Raw genomic sequence first — 17,540 nt, 5'->3', positions numbered from 1 at the left:
ACAGTATAATGTACAATATAATAATAAGGGCCTTGAGGTGACTGTTGTTGTGATTTGGAGCGATATAAACAAAACTTAATGGAATTAAACTGAGTAGATTTGAAAAGTTTGGTGGTGTGCATCCGAAATCAGAAAAAGGTTGTATCCACACTGGACTCAAAATACACCCATGTATATACGGTTTCACATTCAATAAGAAAAAAAACATAATTGATGCCTTCTGTCTTAATGTGACTATTTACCTGCATGCAAAGCACACGCAGAACCTTGTGCTGCTGTCATTTACATGCCTGCAGGCATGCTCACATCAACAACTGCTGACATGAGTTGTGAGTTGTGTAGCCTACAGGAGTCATACCACACCCATATTAAAACCATTTAAAATCCTCTTTTTCCAGATGTCATCCGCATTACCATAAATGTATAAGAGTTGGACTAGATGTTTGGTCCTCCTGGTGTCTGTCCTGTTATGGAATATGTTTGAAGTTGATAAAAAAAATGTAAATATCATGATTTGCAAAGCCTTGAGGGAGTCACAGCTCCTTTTTATCTCGCTCTCTCTTTTGTTAGGCAAAGCATTTCAGTGGAAGGTTTATCACTTCATATGACATGTGAAAATTAAGTGAGAGAGAAGTAACACCACTTGATGCTCAAGGCCTTAAAGATACAAAAATAAGAATAAAATATTGAATATAAAGCTCGTTACACTTTAAGTAAGAAAGCACACTTATAAATGTTAAATACAGATAGATTTCCTCTCAAAGGTCACATTTATTGTGCTTTCCTCCTTTCATTCAAAAGGTCACAGAAAACAGACACTGGAAGAAAATATTTATTATTACAGAGAATTATTATGATTGAGAATGCAACAACAAACAAAACAAGTAAATGACCAGAGGTTCAAACACAACACATGTAATGATATCATATAAAACAGGGCTCCTGCACACCTACTGGTCTAACAGAGCTAAGGCTGCTGACTGCATCTTATGGGGCCGACATCTCTGCTTTGTAGCTTTAAACACACACAGTGTCAGCTTGCTGCTATAATAAATGTGTGGAAGACTATTTAATTGATTGATTGATTGGTTGGTAATTTATTTCAACATGTGAACAATATACAAGTACATTTAGAAAAGAAAATAAGAAAGAAAAAAAAAACTTTTTTCATGTGTTGGCTTCAAATTTGGAATTCAAATCCGAAACTGGCAAATTTTTAATCTACTGGTTCAGCAGTCCAGTTCGCAGTTACAATAGCACAACTGCTTTGGTACACAAAACAAATCCATTGCTCATTATTGCTGAACCACAGCTAATGAGTCCATTTGAATAAGAACATTTTAAGCAAAACCATAGCTATGAAAACATTGCTCAATTATAGCTTTTTAAACACTTAAAGCACAGCTCCAGCAGAGACATGATCAGGTTTAGCAAAGCGTCCATGCAGGGAGTGAAATACTGTGCCTGTTCTCGGTCAAGTTTTTTGAATATTGTCTAATTTATTTATTTTTTTAATATGCATTTATACAAAAGGAAAGAGTACCCAGATGTCAGCAAACTGTTTGCATCAGGCATGAAACTTTGCATGTGTTTGCATGGCTGAACGCAGCTCTGCACCACAATCTATGACCTCATACCTCTGCTTTGATCGCTTTTTGCCTATCAAGATTCTTCATAAATGGTTCAAATGACTCAGTCAGATCTGCAGTTTGAAGAAAGAAAATAAACAAATGAACACGCTATCACTCCAGCTTCAGCTCCGAGTTCAACACAAGGTGATTTAAAAGCTTGGCATCGCTGCCCTTTAAAGCACTGCATACATCACTGAGCATAGGCTGTACCTAGTGATGGTGAGATGAAGCCTTGTGGTGAACTGAAGCTTTCCATCCAACTGGTCGACTCCTGGTTTGAAGCATTGTGATGATTCATTTGCTCTACTGCGCCATCAAGTGGACAATTCAAGTGAAACAGGCTCTGTGACTTTAATGATGTGTAAACCTCTAAACTGAATAAATAAATTGTTTTCATGGTTATTTATCATGAATATTGTCTCAGTATGTCTGATACGAAAGAGAAAGTGGAAACTATCAGGACAGAGTTTTGGTATGATTGTGTAACTGTGTAATCATGACACAAACTAGTGTGTGGCGCTTCACTCTTTAATAAACTGAAAGACAGAAATCAGATAATAGGAATCTGTGGTGTTGTTTATTTATATTATGGTACTTATCATTCGTGATATTTATTACTGTGCGCATACTTTATTAGGAGAGATGAGATGAAAATGTTGCCAGACAGGGGAAAATCTTCTCTTCCTTGCTTGTTCCATCAAGTAGAATTGCTCAAGTAACTATGTAGCACGTACGTAATCCAATTCCACAAAACAAAGTGATGGGGAATCTGCTGTGTTTTGCTGCCCATTTTATGTCTAATCTGGCGCGAACCGGCAAGCCAGTTCCTAAATCAGTCACATGCTACGGACTGCCCGCGAGGCCTCGAACGTCACTGTATACGTAATCAAAGCAAGCCTCACAAAAACTTCCCCGAGATTACTCGACAGACGCTTCAAAGCTTCAACACACAGGACACATCACTATCTGTCACTTACTATAGAAATCTCTGCATTGAATCACACTTGTTATTAATCTCTGACTATCTTCCACAGCATGTTTCTTCCTGTTAAAAGGCTGCAGTTCATAAACAAAAGTATCACTTGTAGCCACAGGTGCCCCGGGGCGCACTGACAGAGGCGAGGCTGCCGGACACTGGCGCCACCGGGCCCTCTGACCACCACCAGTAGGCAAACATGGGGTTAGTATCTTGCCCAAGGATATTTGGTATTGCAGCCAGGAGGCAGCCTGGGATTGAACCACCGACCTTCTGATTAGTAGCTGACCTGCTCTGCCACCTGAGCTACAGCCACCCCAGTAGAAGCATGTGGTCTGACCTGAACCTGCACGGCTACTTGCTGCTGCCCTGCAGAACATAAATACCAGCCAGCCTCTCTCATCTGCAGCTTCTTTAAGGTTACAGTGAAAGCCCCAGTTCTGTCATCGCTGATGGTCACTGAAGTATCTGCGTAACTCCCTTCAGAACCTGTCGACAGACAGGAGCTCAGGTCTCCGCTCCGACACCACTTCTTCTCACTTAGTCTGTTGACAGGCAGTCACAGGAGAATCAGTGAATGCTCACTGTCCACCAGCGTTTGATACCAATGAAAGTTTCTGGACAAATTCACACATTTACTGAAGTGTGATCAGTGCTTCTTTAAGGACAGTTCTAAGGGTTTTAAAGGATAAAATGTGGATAAAATCCTCCAAAGGAAAACCAAATACCTCAGTCTCTGAGTGTAAAGGCACTGAACTGTGAGACTACTTCCTTCTTCCCCACTCACAATGCTGTTCACAACTGACACACCTGCAGAGATCATGAAAATGCAACAAACTTCTTTAAAACTGTGGGTCAATGAATGTTTATCATTTCAAAATTTCTCCATTACTCACCATAAAACACTTTCACTTCAGTGTAAGCAATGTCATCAGCCCCTGATGCTAATTCCACACCACATGAGTACCACCCAGAGTCTGTCTCTTTCAGGTCGTTCATGGTCACTGTGAACATCAACCCGGCCGGGTCGTCAAAAATGCTCACTTTGTCTTCACTTGGATTGGCCGAGAAGGTCTCGTCAGTTCAAGCCAAGATCGCGCAGGAAATTCTCGTCCCCCCATGACACCAGTATTTGACATGGTCAGCACAGTGAGAACCATATTGACATTGGACAGTGAGGGATCCACCCTCCGGGCCAATAAACTCCTTCTTAGTGTTCACTCAGCAGAGAACAGCTGACAAGAAGTGGAAATGATTAAATGTTAAACACCAATTTGAAATTTAATTTTTAGTCATGACACAACTTTAACAGAGCAGTTGCTCACATCGGACACCTGTTATCTATAAATAAAAGGTGTGGCCTTTGGCAACACTTGCACCATATTAACCCGCTTCAGTTTCCTTTGTTACAAAGCACAGTTTCCTGCTTTAGTCTAAGGACTCATCCGAGAAGCTTCTTCAGTTCCAGGGTCAAATGGTGGGGAGTCCCAGATTTAAACCCAGTGGGAGTATCCCCCCAAAGAGGGACAAAAGGACCCCCTGATGATCCTCTACCTAATCACCCAAGCCAAGGTGTGGAAACGGGTGTGGGTCACAATCAGCCAGGGTTTTGGGTGAGCTCATTGTGAAACCTGGCCCCACCCTATCATGTGACTTCCTGAGGTCAGATGGCCCAGGATGTGAGTGGGCGTTAAGGTCATCTGGGAAGGGAACTCAAAACTGGATTATAGATGGCAGACAGTTGGTGTCGTAAACCACCACCTCTGTTCAAAGATGGTCGCTATCTTTTCACACCTTGGCTCGCCACCATCTTTCATTGTTTATACCGTTACTAAAAGAAAAAAGAAAAAAAGCTCATTACCCATAACAACGAAAAATCACCATCGATGGTGGGCTGGACTCAAATGTTACTGAACTTCTCCAGCTATGGTCGTGCCATCAGTTAACCCTTTGCGTGCCAGCTGTGGCACGAGTGCCCAGGGTTGCCGACCCCTGACGTATCATAAAAGAGTTACTAATTTATTTTATTACTACCTGTAATTTATTGCAGTTTACTTGTATTTGCTTAATTTTTTACTAAATGTTTGAGGTGTGAAATAAACTGCAATGGAGTTTGAAAGCAAAATATGGGTGTGTGTGGTTAGAGGATGTGTTTGTGTGGGGGGTGTTTAGGTGGTGGTGGTGGTGGGGGGGGGGGGGGGGGGGGGGCAACATTTTTCTTTTAAAACAAAGGGGGCCTAGCAAAAAAAGTTTGGGAACCACTGTCTCAACCTGTGAGAGAAACTTCAGTTCTTACATGTCAGCAGGAAGGGGACTGATCCTGCATGGATCTTTTACTTGAAAGTTTAAAGCGGGAAGTGAAAAATAAATGTTGTTGTTTATGTTTGTTTGTTTCTTGGCTGTTTCTTATCATGCTTGTTCACTTTCAGTACTTGTACCTGACCATCTTCAGAGGAATGTGTTTTTATTTTTGTTAGGTCACCTAACAATGAGCTGTGACTCATTTTTTAATGAGTCATTCACTCATTAAACAATATTGACGTCACCTAGTAAGAATACGTAGTTGATTGTTGTTCATTTGCTGTATCATATGTTTGAAAACCCACTTTTATTCCTTGGCTTTTAAATCAGAATGAGTTTGTATTACTTTTATTTATCTTATTTCTCACTCAAATCTTCTAATTTTATGATTCTTTTTCTTAACTCTTGTCATATGTTTTTATTTCTTTTAATTATCTTAATTGTACAGCACCTTGGTCAACGGTTGTTGTTGTAAATGTGCTATATAAAGAAATTTGACTTTGACTATATGCTATCATTTTTTTTAAATGCAGTTGCGAACTTTCAGAAGAGGTTCAGTAACATTTGAGTCCGCTGATTTAATTGATGGTTTTGATTAGAAAGAAGTAAATACAATATTTTAGCTCTTTCTTGTTTTCTAAATTCTGTCTACTGCCTTTTATCCACAGAGTCCAACATTGTTCATTTTGGGACAAATACTGGCGTCCAAAGTGATGGAAGAGTGTTTGCTTTTGTTGTTCTTGTGTTTTTTCTTTGATGAGCATAACCAATATGTATAATAATAATGAAAGTACTTTGTTGTGTCTCTTTTTCCATGTCAATTGCTTTAATCATGTAAAATCCCTTTTTATCTACTTGCATTTTTTTGTCCATTCTGGGTTTCCTTTTTTAATCATTTATAGTTATTAATATTGAATCGTTGCTTCCTTTTACACAATCACACTGGCATAATGTTGACAGGAAGCAGGTTTGAACTGATTTCACGGGCATCACTTTTACAAAGACTTTTTTAATTTAACTCAAAAATCTGTTCTGTATTTTATCAGGTGCTTTTCACATCAGTTAGGGAGGACGCCTCAGTGTTTGAAGTCATATCAACCATTAACTTGACCCAAACTAGTTGAGACTGGAATATTTGGAGTTATCATAATAGCTTTCTTAACAAAACAGGCAGGTTGTACTCCTTATTCCAGAATGGAGATAGTATATTGTTTGTTATGTCAGGTTAGTCTGCTTTGAAAATCAACAAAGAAAGTTTGTTAGCGTGTTGAACACCGAGAATTCCAGACTTTATATTTAAGTGTGTTACACGTAAATAAGGCTTGCATATTTGTGAGCAGCACAACAGGAACAGTTAGCAAGGCTAAAAACATGGGCGTAACAGCCACGTGAGAAAACATTTACAAGATGATTTATCATTCTGTCATCGTTCCTGACAGCTGTGTTGTGGATCAGGGGAACACGTGTGGAGTTTCACTTTAGGCCTTTCAGAGTACCAGGAAGTACTTTAACACCAAACTGTGATTTTTTTCTGGTAGTTGTAAGGGAAGTAAGTCAACTAAGCCAAATAAAACTTCACTAAAAACTGAAAAATTAATACTAATAGCTCAAACAAATAAAACTGTGTCATCCAACTGGAAGTGAACTTTGACGTCCACATGAGCTAATCCTTGTGTTTGTCACTCTTTTCACTACGTGGCCTAAATTCCCAAAGCCTCATTCTTCCTTCTCGTCAAGGATTTGGTAAGCATGTCTGTCATGTTTTGTCTGGTGAGCGTAGGAGGAGCCTAACCAGAAAGGCAGGATTAAAGAACCTGTCTCCTACACAGTGCCAGGAAGAGTCAGTTGCTGAAGGAGCTGCTCAGGGCCTCTGCAGTATCATGCAGGGGGTTAGCAGTGTTGTCCATAATAAACCTTTGCTTGGCTAACATCCTCCTCTTTGGAGTCTAGGGGACTGGCCAAGACAGAGCTGGCCCTCTTTACCAGTCTGTTATACCCACAGCACTGTTCAGTATATTTATAGATAGCACGTGAAGAGCTGAATAACAAAAAAATACCAGGAAGTTTTACACTAGCAGTTTCACCTGTCATCTCTGTTGGGGTAACTGTTTTAGAAAATTACTGGAAACCAAAATTGTCATTGTAAAAATGACTTGCACCTTCCTAGTTCAAAGTGCAATGCTGTGACAGCGTGCCAGCTTTACACACGTGCATATTGGCAACACTCGTGCAGAGAACAAGCAAGAACAATAGAATTAATACTTATTGTACTGGAAGTGTGAAACACGTGAGTTTGGTGTGGCATTCAGCTGAAAGGTTAAACAGGACGCGTCCAGCGGGAACCTGAATGAGTCATGACACAGTATGAGTGTGACCCAGTGAAACAAAACAGAGCAGAGTAGGAACAGTGATATTTCTAACAGAAGCAGGAGCTGTAGCACCTCATTTCTTCTTCTACATAAACTAGGAACAATTTAAGCTTTAACAGATGCTGGTATCAGGGAGCCAGTCTGTGTGCTGGCTGCTGATGGTGTTTACTGTCTTTATTTGGGTGTGTTTATACCGATATGCCACTACCTAATGCAATTACTGTAAATGACCTGAAAAGCATTCCTGCATATTTTTAGCTGGCTATGTGTCACACAGGATGGATTAGAAAAATCCAGCTCTGACCTGGGAATGATTCATCCCAACAACCATGGGTGTGTTCATCAAGGCCTCTGTGACACAGAGCTTCCTCGAATGAATTACTCTGTTTGCAGATTTAAAATTACTACAAACTTAACAATGAAAGATTTTACCATTTGTGGCATCTCGCAGCAACATTACTTAACACCCTGGATCATGTCTACAGCAACATACACGGTGCATACAGGGCTGCACCACATCCCCACTTTGGACAGTCTGACTACATCTCTCTGTTCATGTACCCGGCTTACAGACAGAAACTGAAACAATCGAACCCTGTCATCACACCTGTTAAACTGTGGGCCCCAGAGTCTGAGAGCATCCTACAGGACTGTTTTGCCCAAACAGACTGTTTCAAACTGCAGCCACCAAGGAGATCTGCTCTGTCAATATACAGGACTATGCTGAATATGTGACCGGGTACATCAGCACCTGTGTTGACAATATTGTGCCCACCACAGATGTCACAAAGTTCCCCTGTTGACTGGATCAGCAGTCAGGTACGACACATGCTGCGTACTCGGTCTCTCGCATTTAGATCAGGCAATGAGACCGAGTACAAAGCTGCGAGGTATGGACTGAGGAAAGCCATTACAGCGGCCAAGAGGCAGTACAGAGAGAAACTGGATGGCTTCTATTCTTCTGCTGACCTCGGGCGGATGTGGCAAGGCTTGCAGCACATCACAGAGTTTAGGACCACCATCAGCACCATCAGCTCTGCAGGCAGTCTGTTAGCAGCTAGATGACCTCAATGTATTGAGGCAGCAGGACCAGATAGCATCCCAGGACGGGTCCTTGAAGCATGTGCTAACGAGTTGGCTGATGTTCTCACTCCCATATTCAACCTCTCCCTCAGCCAGAGTACCGTCCCCATATGCTTCAAGACCACAACCATCATCCCTCTTTTGCGCACAAATCTATTTAACACTTCAATTTGTGTCTCCATTTATTTATTTATACTATTTGTATTTCCATTGTTCTAGTTCTATTTGTACATTTTAACCGGCATCTGTGTGTGGACAGCAGAGAAAGAATTTCATTGCACAGAGAAATGCTTTTCTTCATACACATGACAATAAACGCTTTGAATCTCTTGAATCTTGAACTGCTTAGTACAGGGACAAAGTTGACAACAGGGTCCAAAGACTCTGGCAGGGGTGGGGATATGAATTTTCCCACGGGGTCACATGAGAAGCTGGGACAGTTGTTGAGGTCTGCACTAATAAGCTTTAGACAGCGGCCCTCCACAACAGTCCCAGCTACTCATGTGACCCCGTGGGACTATTCACTCCCCATCCCTGCTCTGGAGACTGTGCCATTGACCTCCTTTGGGTTTTGTCTTAAACTATATTATTTACATTAAGGAATTATATACCTGATCCCTCAAAGCATTGTTTTTTATACTCTAATTAAGTTTATATTGCTGAATTTAGGCCTATTTTTGTAGCCCATAAATAAATATTTTCTGTTTGAACCCTTTTCATGTTGATCATAAAAGGAAACGTATGTCCAATGAAAGACAATAGGAAGGTCGATTATTTCTGCACCAAAGCACACGTTGTTGTCATTCCCAGCCTGTATTTATTAATTGCTTGGATTTAATCTGTAGTTAAATTGATAACTGCATACAAAAACATTTGCAACAGCGAACAGCAATTAAAATGTAGAGTAAATGCAAGGAAAAGCTAACAGGGAGAACAAGAATAACCGGTATAACTCGTTGGGAATTTCCACTGTGGGAGGAACTTTGTACCGTGTTTTACTTTTTAGAGAGACGAGCGTGTTTTTGTGGGCATTCGTTCTGCGTTCATCACGTCTTTCAAGACCGTCTGCTTGCATGACCTAAACAAGTAAGTGATTATTTATACCAAGCAGACAGCGTAGAGAATAAAAATACATGAAACAAGACATCAGCTGCCTTTTCTTCAAGATAGACTGACTTTTGATCCAAATATTGACAGCAATATTTTTAAATAGAGGCACAGAAATAGTAAAAGTGGATATCTCAGAGATGATGTGTAAAATGTAGGTGTGTGTATTGTGGATGTAATCTCAGGTTTCAATCTTTAAATTAGAGCAACAACTACTACTACTTTTACATTTTTAACACGTTGACTGGAGTGTTAGAGAGAACTCAGGGAGAGCAGTGGCTAAATAAAATGCATTAATAAAGAGCTGAGGGCTGATTTATTGGGCAAAAATTCAAGTAAGTGAGTAAAATAGTTAACATAGTGATGAAATTGTAAGAAAAGGTTCAGAAACAATTTCTCTTTATATTGTTTTCATTTGAATTTTACCCATTGTCTCAAAATTTCTTTCTTTTAATTTAGTTAATCTACGCTGAAATAATGAGCATTTCTTTGATTTTAAATTTGACTACAAAGAAAATTATTGTAGTCAATAATTCAGTCAATGAAAAGTCTGAGATTTTCTCCTTCTATTGCCTCTTTCACAGCCATTTTTTGATCTGATTTACTGGTAAATCCATTAGATTCATAAAAATGTAACAGTATGTTTCCACTAGGACTTTCAGACTCTGTTTGTGAACCCTTGTATATTTGCAGTCTGCAGATTAAACTTAAACATAGTTGTTGTCTTAGAAGCATCTGAAATAAATCTGTCCACTTTTCTCTGTGCTACAGCATGATGAGCTTTCATGTGTTTTGCCCTTTTCTGTGAAATACACTGGACGCTTTACTTTGATCTTATGTTTAAAAATATCCTTTAGTCTTCTTGGTTTGCCATTTAGATTTTTTTAAACTTAGATTTATAAACCTGCATCTTTACAATCTGACCTAAAGAGTTTAAATCCCAGAGTGTACAGAAGAATTTCAACATGTGTGGGTAACAAAATGTTATTTCTCTGTCAGAAACATGGCCTCCACATTGTCTGAGGAGCAATTTCAGTGCAGCATCTGTTTGTACAGCTTCAAAAACCCTGTCTCTATCCCGTGTGGGCACAATTTCTGCCTGGAGTGCATCAAACGTTATTGGGATGTGGCGCATAAGTCGGATTGTCCGCTGTGCAAAGAATCCTTCAGAAGTCGCCCCGAACTCAGGGTGAATTGGGCCTTAAAAGAAATCACTGAAAGATTTCAAAGGTTGGTTGACTAACTATACTATAGTGCTTTATTTCAACGTTTTAGCACATTTGATTGAAACTAATCATATGTACATCATCATCTTAAAGCTTGTTAAAGGAAATGCCAGGATTCAAACCAAAGAGACCCATCATTCCACAACAGCCATCCACGTCTGGAGAAGAGAAGGACATCAAGATCAAGGTGGGAGAAAGATAACGATGCTGATGGATTATCTTGTAAGGAACTCCAGATAATCCAAGATGTAAAATACATGTTTTCAACTTCAACCTCTGCAGACTCGGATAAAGAAGACCCAAGAGCAGTATCAACAGATGATCCAGATCCGAATCAGAAAGACCGAGGAGATCAAACAGTCAATGGAGCTGAGCAAAGTGAGCATTGCTTTTTAATCATTTACAGACATGAACATTTCTCGGCCTCTTTGCTCTCTAAGAAACAAAAGTTCAACTAATTTGTTTGGAGAAGCTCACACCAGAAGAAAAACAGCAGTGTTGTTCTGCTTCATGTAGACTTTATTTAAAAAGAGGAGACTCCCCCTGCTGGTCATTTTAAAAAATGCATTAGCTTCACTTTTCAAGCCTGGAATCCACTTTTGGCTTTTATTTGCAGTTTATCCTGCTATTATATCCATGCAGAGTGTAAGTAACCTTGTGCACAAAAGACTCTGATTACAGGGCAGAGTAACTATAGAAACTCAAAAGCTAAAATCCTTGCATATCTTCTAAAGTCAGGATTACTTCAGGCAAAGTATTTTTCCATCTTTAGTAATTCATATATGGCAGCGTGGCTCTGTTTTAAGAGCTCTTTTAAACTTTTATTAGTTGTTTTTATTGATATAATAAACCTTCATTATGTAGACATAAAGAGACATGGAAAAGCAGGGCTGGAGGTGGGTTGGGACAATAGATCCACTGTTATCAGAGGTCTGCAGGCTGGTCTCACTGAGATCATCTTCTTTTTGAAGTTATGTCTTCTTTTGGGGGGAAATGTGTCAAATTATGGGCATATTAATAAGAATCATCATACATAAGCAGTTTTTCCCTAAGTTTAATTTGTTTTGCGTTTCATTGAAGAAGGGGTAGCAAAGTACAAAGGTGGTGCATTTTAACATATTTCACATATTAATTAAACTCTTTTCATATCTGCAGAGAAATAAAGAAAGAGAGATACAGGCCAGCGTTCAGGCTGCCACAATGATGGTAAGTGCCATTGAGAGAAACCAGGCTTTGCTCATCGAGGAGATCGAACGGAAGCAGGAGGTGGCTGAGAAGAGAGCAGAGGAGCTTCTCAAGGAGATCAGCCAGGAGATCAATGAGCTGCAGAAGAGACGCAGTGAGCTGCACCTCCTGGAGCACATTGAGAACCCAGTTCAACTCCAGCAGGTCAGAATCAGTATTTATGTTTAATATTTCTGCGCAGCCAAGCAAGTTTAAAGCATCTAAAGCGATTGTAATATGATATGAATACACACCGGCCTGTCTGCTTGTTAGTGAAATCTTTTATTTGTGCTCATTTCTGTCACTGATGCTGTTTTAGAACTTTTTACATCTGGATGCTCCGATGTCCGTCAAGCACTGGGCAGACGTCAGAGTCCAATCGGAGAGCTACGCACGGACTGTGAGGAGAAATTTCTCCAAACTGGTCGACATCTGCCAGGAACTGGAGAGGAAGCTGTGTGCAGAGGGTCTGTAATCCTTATGATGACATGACATTATAGTCTCTGATTTTAGAACACAAAACTTTCTTTGCATCACCAGTTCCTTTGGTTTTATCATAATCCTGCCATTTTTTGTATTGCATATATATTTATATCATATTTTACACTATAAGTCTGCACATAACTAACTTTAGTGATACACTTAGGGTGCAAAAATAAATCTTGTAACATTCGCTAAAATATTAGTGAATATTTTAATTGTTCTACGTTAATGTTTAATGAAACTAAAATGACACAGTTTCTTTTCTGATCTTTTGCAGAGGTAAACAAGATGAATAAATATGCAGGTATGTGTATGGATATGATATTTATATTGTGATTACGTTATATGGATTACACAAGATTGAAAATTTGTCACCACCATGTCTAATAAAGACTGTTACTGATGTCAGTAGAAAGAAAGTGGCTCTTCACACTTATTCAAATAATCTTTATACATGTACATGATTCAGAATACAGATACTCTGTTGCCAAAAAAGGTGACTTCAGTAACAATATGCTTCAAAACAACGGGGTTATTTTTTCATATTATTTCTTTAATCCTGAAAATTTGAATAAATATGAAATAGCAAATCTTTTTATGTGTTTTTTTTTCTGTCTCTGTCTCCAGTGGATGTAACTCTGGATCCTGCTACTGCTGCTGGCTGGGTGGTCCTGTCCCCGGATAATAAAAAGGTGAGCTGTAATTATCAGCTGCATGATTCCTGACTGTAACACCTTAACAAGAGCTCAGAGTTAAACAAAGTCTTGTCCTGCTGTAAAAAATGATCCAACAAAGTGTTGATACATGTGCAGCTGTTTGTATAATTAAGTGTAAAGTCATTTGCTTAGTTAGTTATACACACCAGTTCAGTTTAGCCCTGTAATATTATTGGGAAAACACTTATTACAATACCTATTATTGGGAAATTGCATTCCTTGTCTGTGAAATTAGAGTCTGTGAATTACAGACAACAGCTAATGGATGACAAATATTATGCAGGAACTAAAATGACGGAAAGTGGATCAGAAGTCAGGAAGATGCAAAATAATGACAAGTACGGCATCAGTAGTTGTTGTGAATGAATGTGATCGTGGCAATTCACAGGTGAGCATGAGCTACCAGCAGTGGACGACCCCGCTACCTGACGACCCCCGCAGGTTCAACTCCTGCGTCGCCGTGCTGGGAAAACAAAGCTTCACATCTGGGAAACGTTACTGGGTGGTTCAGGTAGGATAAAAGGATAAAATAAATAACTGCTAAACAGCTTATAGTTGTGATCAGTGTGAATATTATCCAAAGTGGAACACAACAGCTTTATTTAGAGTAAGATTTGGGTTAAAATACACCAAAGAAAATTACACATGAACACCAACACACAACCTGTGACTAGGACTGTATAATGTATATGAAATAAATAAGCAGGAAAATAAAACTCTTTACGCCCCCTGGTGGCTACATGATGTTCACTTCTGATTTTATATCTGCTGTGTTTACTGTCAGTAAAAATTTATTATCATTTAAAAAGCAACCTAAAGAAATGAAGCTCTACTCTGCAGTTTAGCATCATTTTTGTCCTTCTTTGTGTTTCAGGTTGGGGATAAAAGAGACTGGGATCTTGGGGTGGCCCGGGAGTCCATCAACAGGAAGGGCGCCATCACAGTTCGCCCTGATAACGGTTACTGGGCAATATGCCGACGCAACGGTGGTAGCCTGTGTGCCTGCGCTGGGCCCGCCGTCACTCTTCACCTTAAAGAAATTCCTCAGAAAGTCGGTATATTCCTGGACTATGAAGAAGGCTCGGTGTCCTTCTACAACACAGAGGCAAAGACTCACATTTATACTTACAGCGGGCTCACTTTCACTGAGCCGCTGTATCCGTACTTTAACCCCTGCATAAATGACAACGGGAAGAACACGGGCCAGCTGGTTATCTGCCCGATCGAGGCTGGGATCACTGTAGACACTTCAGCACATTGAGCGAGAGACTCGGAGGATCCTTTTTAAAACCTTGAGAGCATCCACATTCATTGTCTGGATAAGTTGTAATCTGTAAATGCAAACAAAAGGCACTGGGAGCAGAACGAAAGACCAAGCTTAGCTCCTGCAAGGTGTTTGGACATATTATTTATTTATTCCAGTCAAAAGCTATAAGTTAACCACAAGGTTTGCTAATGTCTCTTAATCTTCCTAATGATATCTATAAAGAGTTTTTTTAAAAAGAGCTAAAGACCCAAGCAAGGGTTCATCTGAACCATCCACTTATGTCTACTAAGGTAGGACAAATGTATGTAAATGAGGATAAAACTTCCACTGATAAGTCCACAGTTATCTGACAATGACACATTAGTGATGGTTTAGGAACTATAAGATGCACCTATACACGATCACTACGGTGGATAGCACTGCATGAATCCTGCCTACATTTTTACACTACTCATTCTTTGGTAATTTATTAATATGGTATAACTTAGATTATAGCTCAAGACCTGATTTAAAATAACTTTATGACTCCAACCAGACGCCTCTATCAAGGCGCTTTATATTGTAAGGTAGACCCTACAATAATACATACAAAGAAAACCCAACAATCATATGACCCCCTATAAGCAAGCACTTTGGCGACAGTGGGAAGGAAAAACTCCCTTTTAACAGGAAGAAACCTCCGGCAGAACCAGGCTTGGGGAGGGTCGGCACATAGCACCACAGTAGTATATTAACATCAGTATAGCTTGTGTGTTGTTACGATATAAATATATATTCTTAATGCTTATTTTTTGTTTATATTGTTTTAGAGAGCCCAGTGTAGGAATACGCCCTTTTGAGTTAGAATGTATGCCAAAAGTCACAGAGTAGACTGCACGTCTTGTGCAGAAAACAGGAAGTATAGAAAAAGCGGAACTAAATAAACTGTGTGTGTGTGTGTGACGTGCAGCAGAACTATATAACCATGCTGGCTTCTAATGCTTTCAGATCTGAGCTTGTGTGTTCGTGTGGCGGGTCTCCATTTGCGGAAGTGTAAAATAAAGATTCTTTTTTGAGCTTGACCACTCCAGTCCAGTCTTTCTCTGTCGCCAAAAGAATTCAAAAGTACGGAATTTAATAGCGCCTAAGATATCAAGTATATATAATTACTTCTCATTATTGTAAAAATTTTAATTATTGTGACGTATTTAAGCTGAAATAAATGTGAACGGAATCCCTGAGAGTCTGCTGTGTTCTTTTAACTTGCAGTTTTTATCCCAACGCAGAGTTTAGACAAATTCTAAAGGTAGAATTAACCCTTGTGCGGCCTGGATAAAAGAAGGGGGGGGGGGGGGGGGGGGGGGTCACGCAGACCCCGGCAGCACGGACCCAGGTCTCGTCGCGAAACGGGGCTCTGGCTCGGGGTCTGGAGGGACCCCCAAGCGCCACGGCAACAACTCTCAACTTCACATCATCATCATCATCATCATCATCACCGTCTCCTTCTCAAGAGTGTTTGCATAAACCGGCCTAAGTGAGGACCTCGGACTCTCCCTGCCTCCCCGTCCTCTTTCCTCCTTCTTCTTGGATCTCCTGCTCCTAGCTTGCGATTGATTAGCCGGATGGGCCCCAGGTTATGCGTAAACCGGCCTAAGTGGGGACCGCGGGCGCTCCGTCCTCCGTTGGTACTCTGTGACCCTTTAGTGATCGCAATGGGGTATTTCGCCACCCCAACCCACATTCATAAGTTATGATGGCAAACACTGGAGTCTGGAGGGACCCCGAACCGCCGGAGCAAACAACTCACAACTTCACATCATCATCATCGTCGTCTCCTTCTTGGCAGTGTTCGCGTAAACCGGCCTAAGTGATGACCTCGGACTCTCCCTGCCTCCCAGTCCTCCTTCTTCTCGGTTCTCCTGCTTCTCGCTGGCGAGCGCTTAGGCGGATGAGCCCCGAGTTATGCGTAAACAGGCCTAAGTTGGGACCTCGGGCGCTCTGTGTTCCGTGGGTACTCTGTGATCCCTTAGTAATCGCGATGGGGTATTTCACCACCCCAACCCACATTCGATCGTAGGGTGATCGTGGCTCAAGAGTTGGGGAGTTCGCCTTGTAATTGGAAGGCTGCCGGTTCGAGCCCCGGCTCCGACAGTCTCGTTCGTTGTGTCCTTGGGCAAGACACTTCACCTGCCGCCTACTGGTGTCGGCCAGTAGGGCCGATAGCACGATATGGCAGCCTCGCTTCTGTCAGTCTGCCCCAGGGCCGCTGTGGCTACAACTGTAGCTTGCCTCCACCAGTGTGTGAATGTGTGTGTGAATGGGTGGATGACTGGGTGTGTAAAGCGCTTTGGGGTCCCTAGGGGGGACTAGTAAAAGCACTATACAAATACAGGCCATTTACCATTTACATTCGTAAGTTACGATGGCAAACACTGGGGTCTGGAGAGACCGCCGGAGCAAACAACTCTCAACTTCACATCATCATCATCGTCTCCTTCTCGTCCTCATATTTCTCCTGTTTTGGCTTCCCTTCATTGGCTTCCTGTTAAATCCAGAATTGAATTCAAAATCCTGCTCCTCACATACAAGGTCTTAAATAATCAGGCCCCATCTTATCTTAATGACCTTGTAGTACCATATCACCCTATTAGAGCACTTCGCTCTCGCTCTGCAGGCCTACTTGTTGTTCCTAGAGTATTTAAAAGTAGAATGGGAGGGAGAGCCTTCAGTTTTCAGGCCCCTCTTCTGTGGAACCAGCTTCCAGTTTGGATTCGGGAGACAGACACTATCTCTACTTTTAAGATTAGGCTTAAAACTTTCCTTTTTTCTAAAGCATATAGTTAGGGCTGGACCAGGTGACCCTGAATCCTCCCTTAGTTATGCTGCAATAGATGTAGGCTGCCGGGGGATTCCCATGATGCATTGAGTTTTTCCTTTCCAGTCACCTTTCTCACTCACTATGTGTTAATAGACCTCTCTGTATTGAATCATATCTGTTATTAATCTCTGTCTCTCTTCCACAGCATGTCTTTTATCCTGTCTTCCTTCTCTCACCCCAACCGGTCGCAGCAGATGGCCGCCCCTCCCTGAGCCTGGTTCTGCCGGAGGTTTCTTCCTGTTAAAAGGGAGTTTTTCCTTCCCACTGTCGCCAAAGTGCTTGCTCATAGGGGGTCATATG

At 41.0% G+C, this 17,540-nt stretch overlaps 2 protein-coding genes across 3 annotated transcripts; one reads left to right on the top strand and one right to left on the bottom strand.

Annotated features, from left to right (window-relative positions):
- Window positions 1-2,725: 2,725 nt before the first annotated feature.
- Window positions 2,726-3,842, bottom strand: LOC146522447 (CMRF35-like molecule 8). The gene is made up of 3 exons (XM_085141378.1): window positions 3,504-3,842; window positions 3,336-3,417; window positions 2,726-3,152 (listed from the first exon to the last, which is right to left on the bottom strand). Exons 1-3 carry the CDS (start codon window positions 3,619-3,621, stop codon window positions 2,885-2,887), a joined length of 468 nt encoding a protein of 155 aa, XP_084997504.1. The 5' UTR covers window positions 3,622-3,842; the 3' UTR covers window positions 2,726-2,884.
- Window positions 3,843-9,197: 5,355 nt separating this feature from the next.
- On the top strand, window positions 9,198-15,679 carry LOC146522446 (nuclear factor 7, ovary-like). 2 transcript variants are annotated; one of them, XM_085140012.1, is made up of 10 exons: window positions 9,198-9,446; window positions 10,467-10,697; window positions 10,787-10,880; window positions 10,976-11,071; window positions 11,849-12,082; window positions 12,237-12,384; window positions 12,678-12,704; window positions 13,028-13,092; window positions 13,505-13,627; window positions 13,991-15,679. In XM_085140012.1, exons 2-10 carry the CDS (start codon window positions 10,471-10,473, stop codon window positions 14,375-14,377), a joined length of 1,401 nt encoding a protein of 466 aa, XP_084996138.1. In that variant the 5' UTR covers window positions 9,198-9,446; window positions 10,467-10,470; the 3' UTR covers window positions 14,378-15,679. The 2 variants fall into 2 exon arrangements, with proteins under 2 accessions (XP_084996138.1, XP_084996128.1); XM_085140002.1 differs by lacking the exon at window positions 9,198-9,446 and having other exon boundaries at window positions 9,454-10,697.
- The last annotated feature ends 1,861 nt before the right edge of the window (window positions 15,680-17,540 follow it).

Source organism: Neolamprologus multifasciatus, chromosome 3, assembly GCF_963576455.1.
Source record: "Neolamprologus multifasciatus chromosome 3, fNeoMul1.2, whole genome shotgun sequence".
In the NCBI taxonomy this organism is placed as follows: Eukaryota; Metazoa; Chordata; class Actinopteri; order Cichliformes; family Cichlidae; genus Neolamprologus; species Neolamprologus multifasciatus.
Note: the sequence above shows the minus strand (reverse complement) of the source record. Positions and strands in the feature narration are given on the sequence as shown.

Excerpts from the sequence above, each read along its gene's own strand:
- LOC146522447 (XM_085141378.1), bottom strand. The coding sequence starts at position 3,621 with ATGTTCACAGTGACCATGAACGACCTGAAAGAGACAGACTCTGGGTGG. Across the intron at positions 3,418-3,503 it reads TGAAGTGAAAGTGTTTTATG|GTGTGTCAGTTGTGAACAGC; the intron begins GTGAGTAATGGA and ends TGATCTCTGCAG. Across the intron at positions 3,153-3,335 it reads CTTTACACTCAGAGACTGAG|ACTAAGTGAGAAGAAGTGGT; the intron begins GTATTTGGTTTT and ends GCCTGTCAACAG.
- LOC146522446 (XM_085140012.1), top strand. The coding sequence starts at position 10,471 with ATGGCCTCCACATTGTCTGAGGAGCAATTTCAGTGCAGCATCTGTTTG. Across the intron at positions 10,881-10,975 it reads AGAAGGACATCAAGATCAAG|ACTCGGATAAAGAAGACCCA; the intron begins GTGGGAGAAAGA and ends CAACCTCTGCAG. Across the intron at positions 12,083-12,236 it reads ACCCAGTTCAACTCCAGCAG|AACTTTTTACATCTGGATGC; the intron begins GTCAGAATCAGT and ends ATGCTGTTTTAG.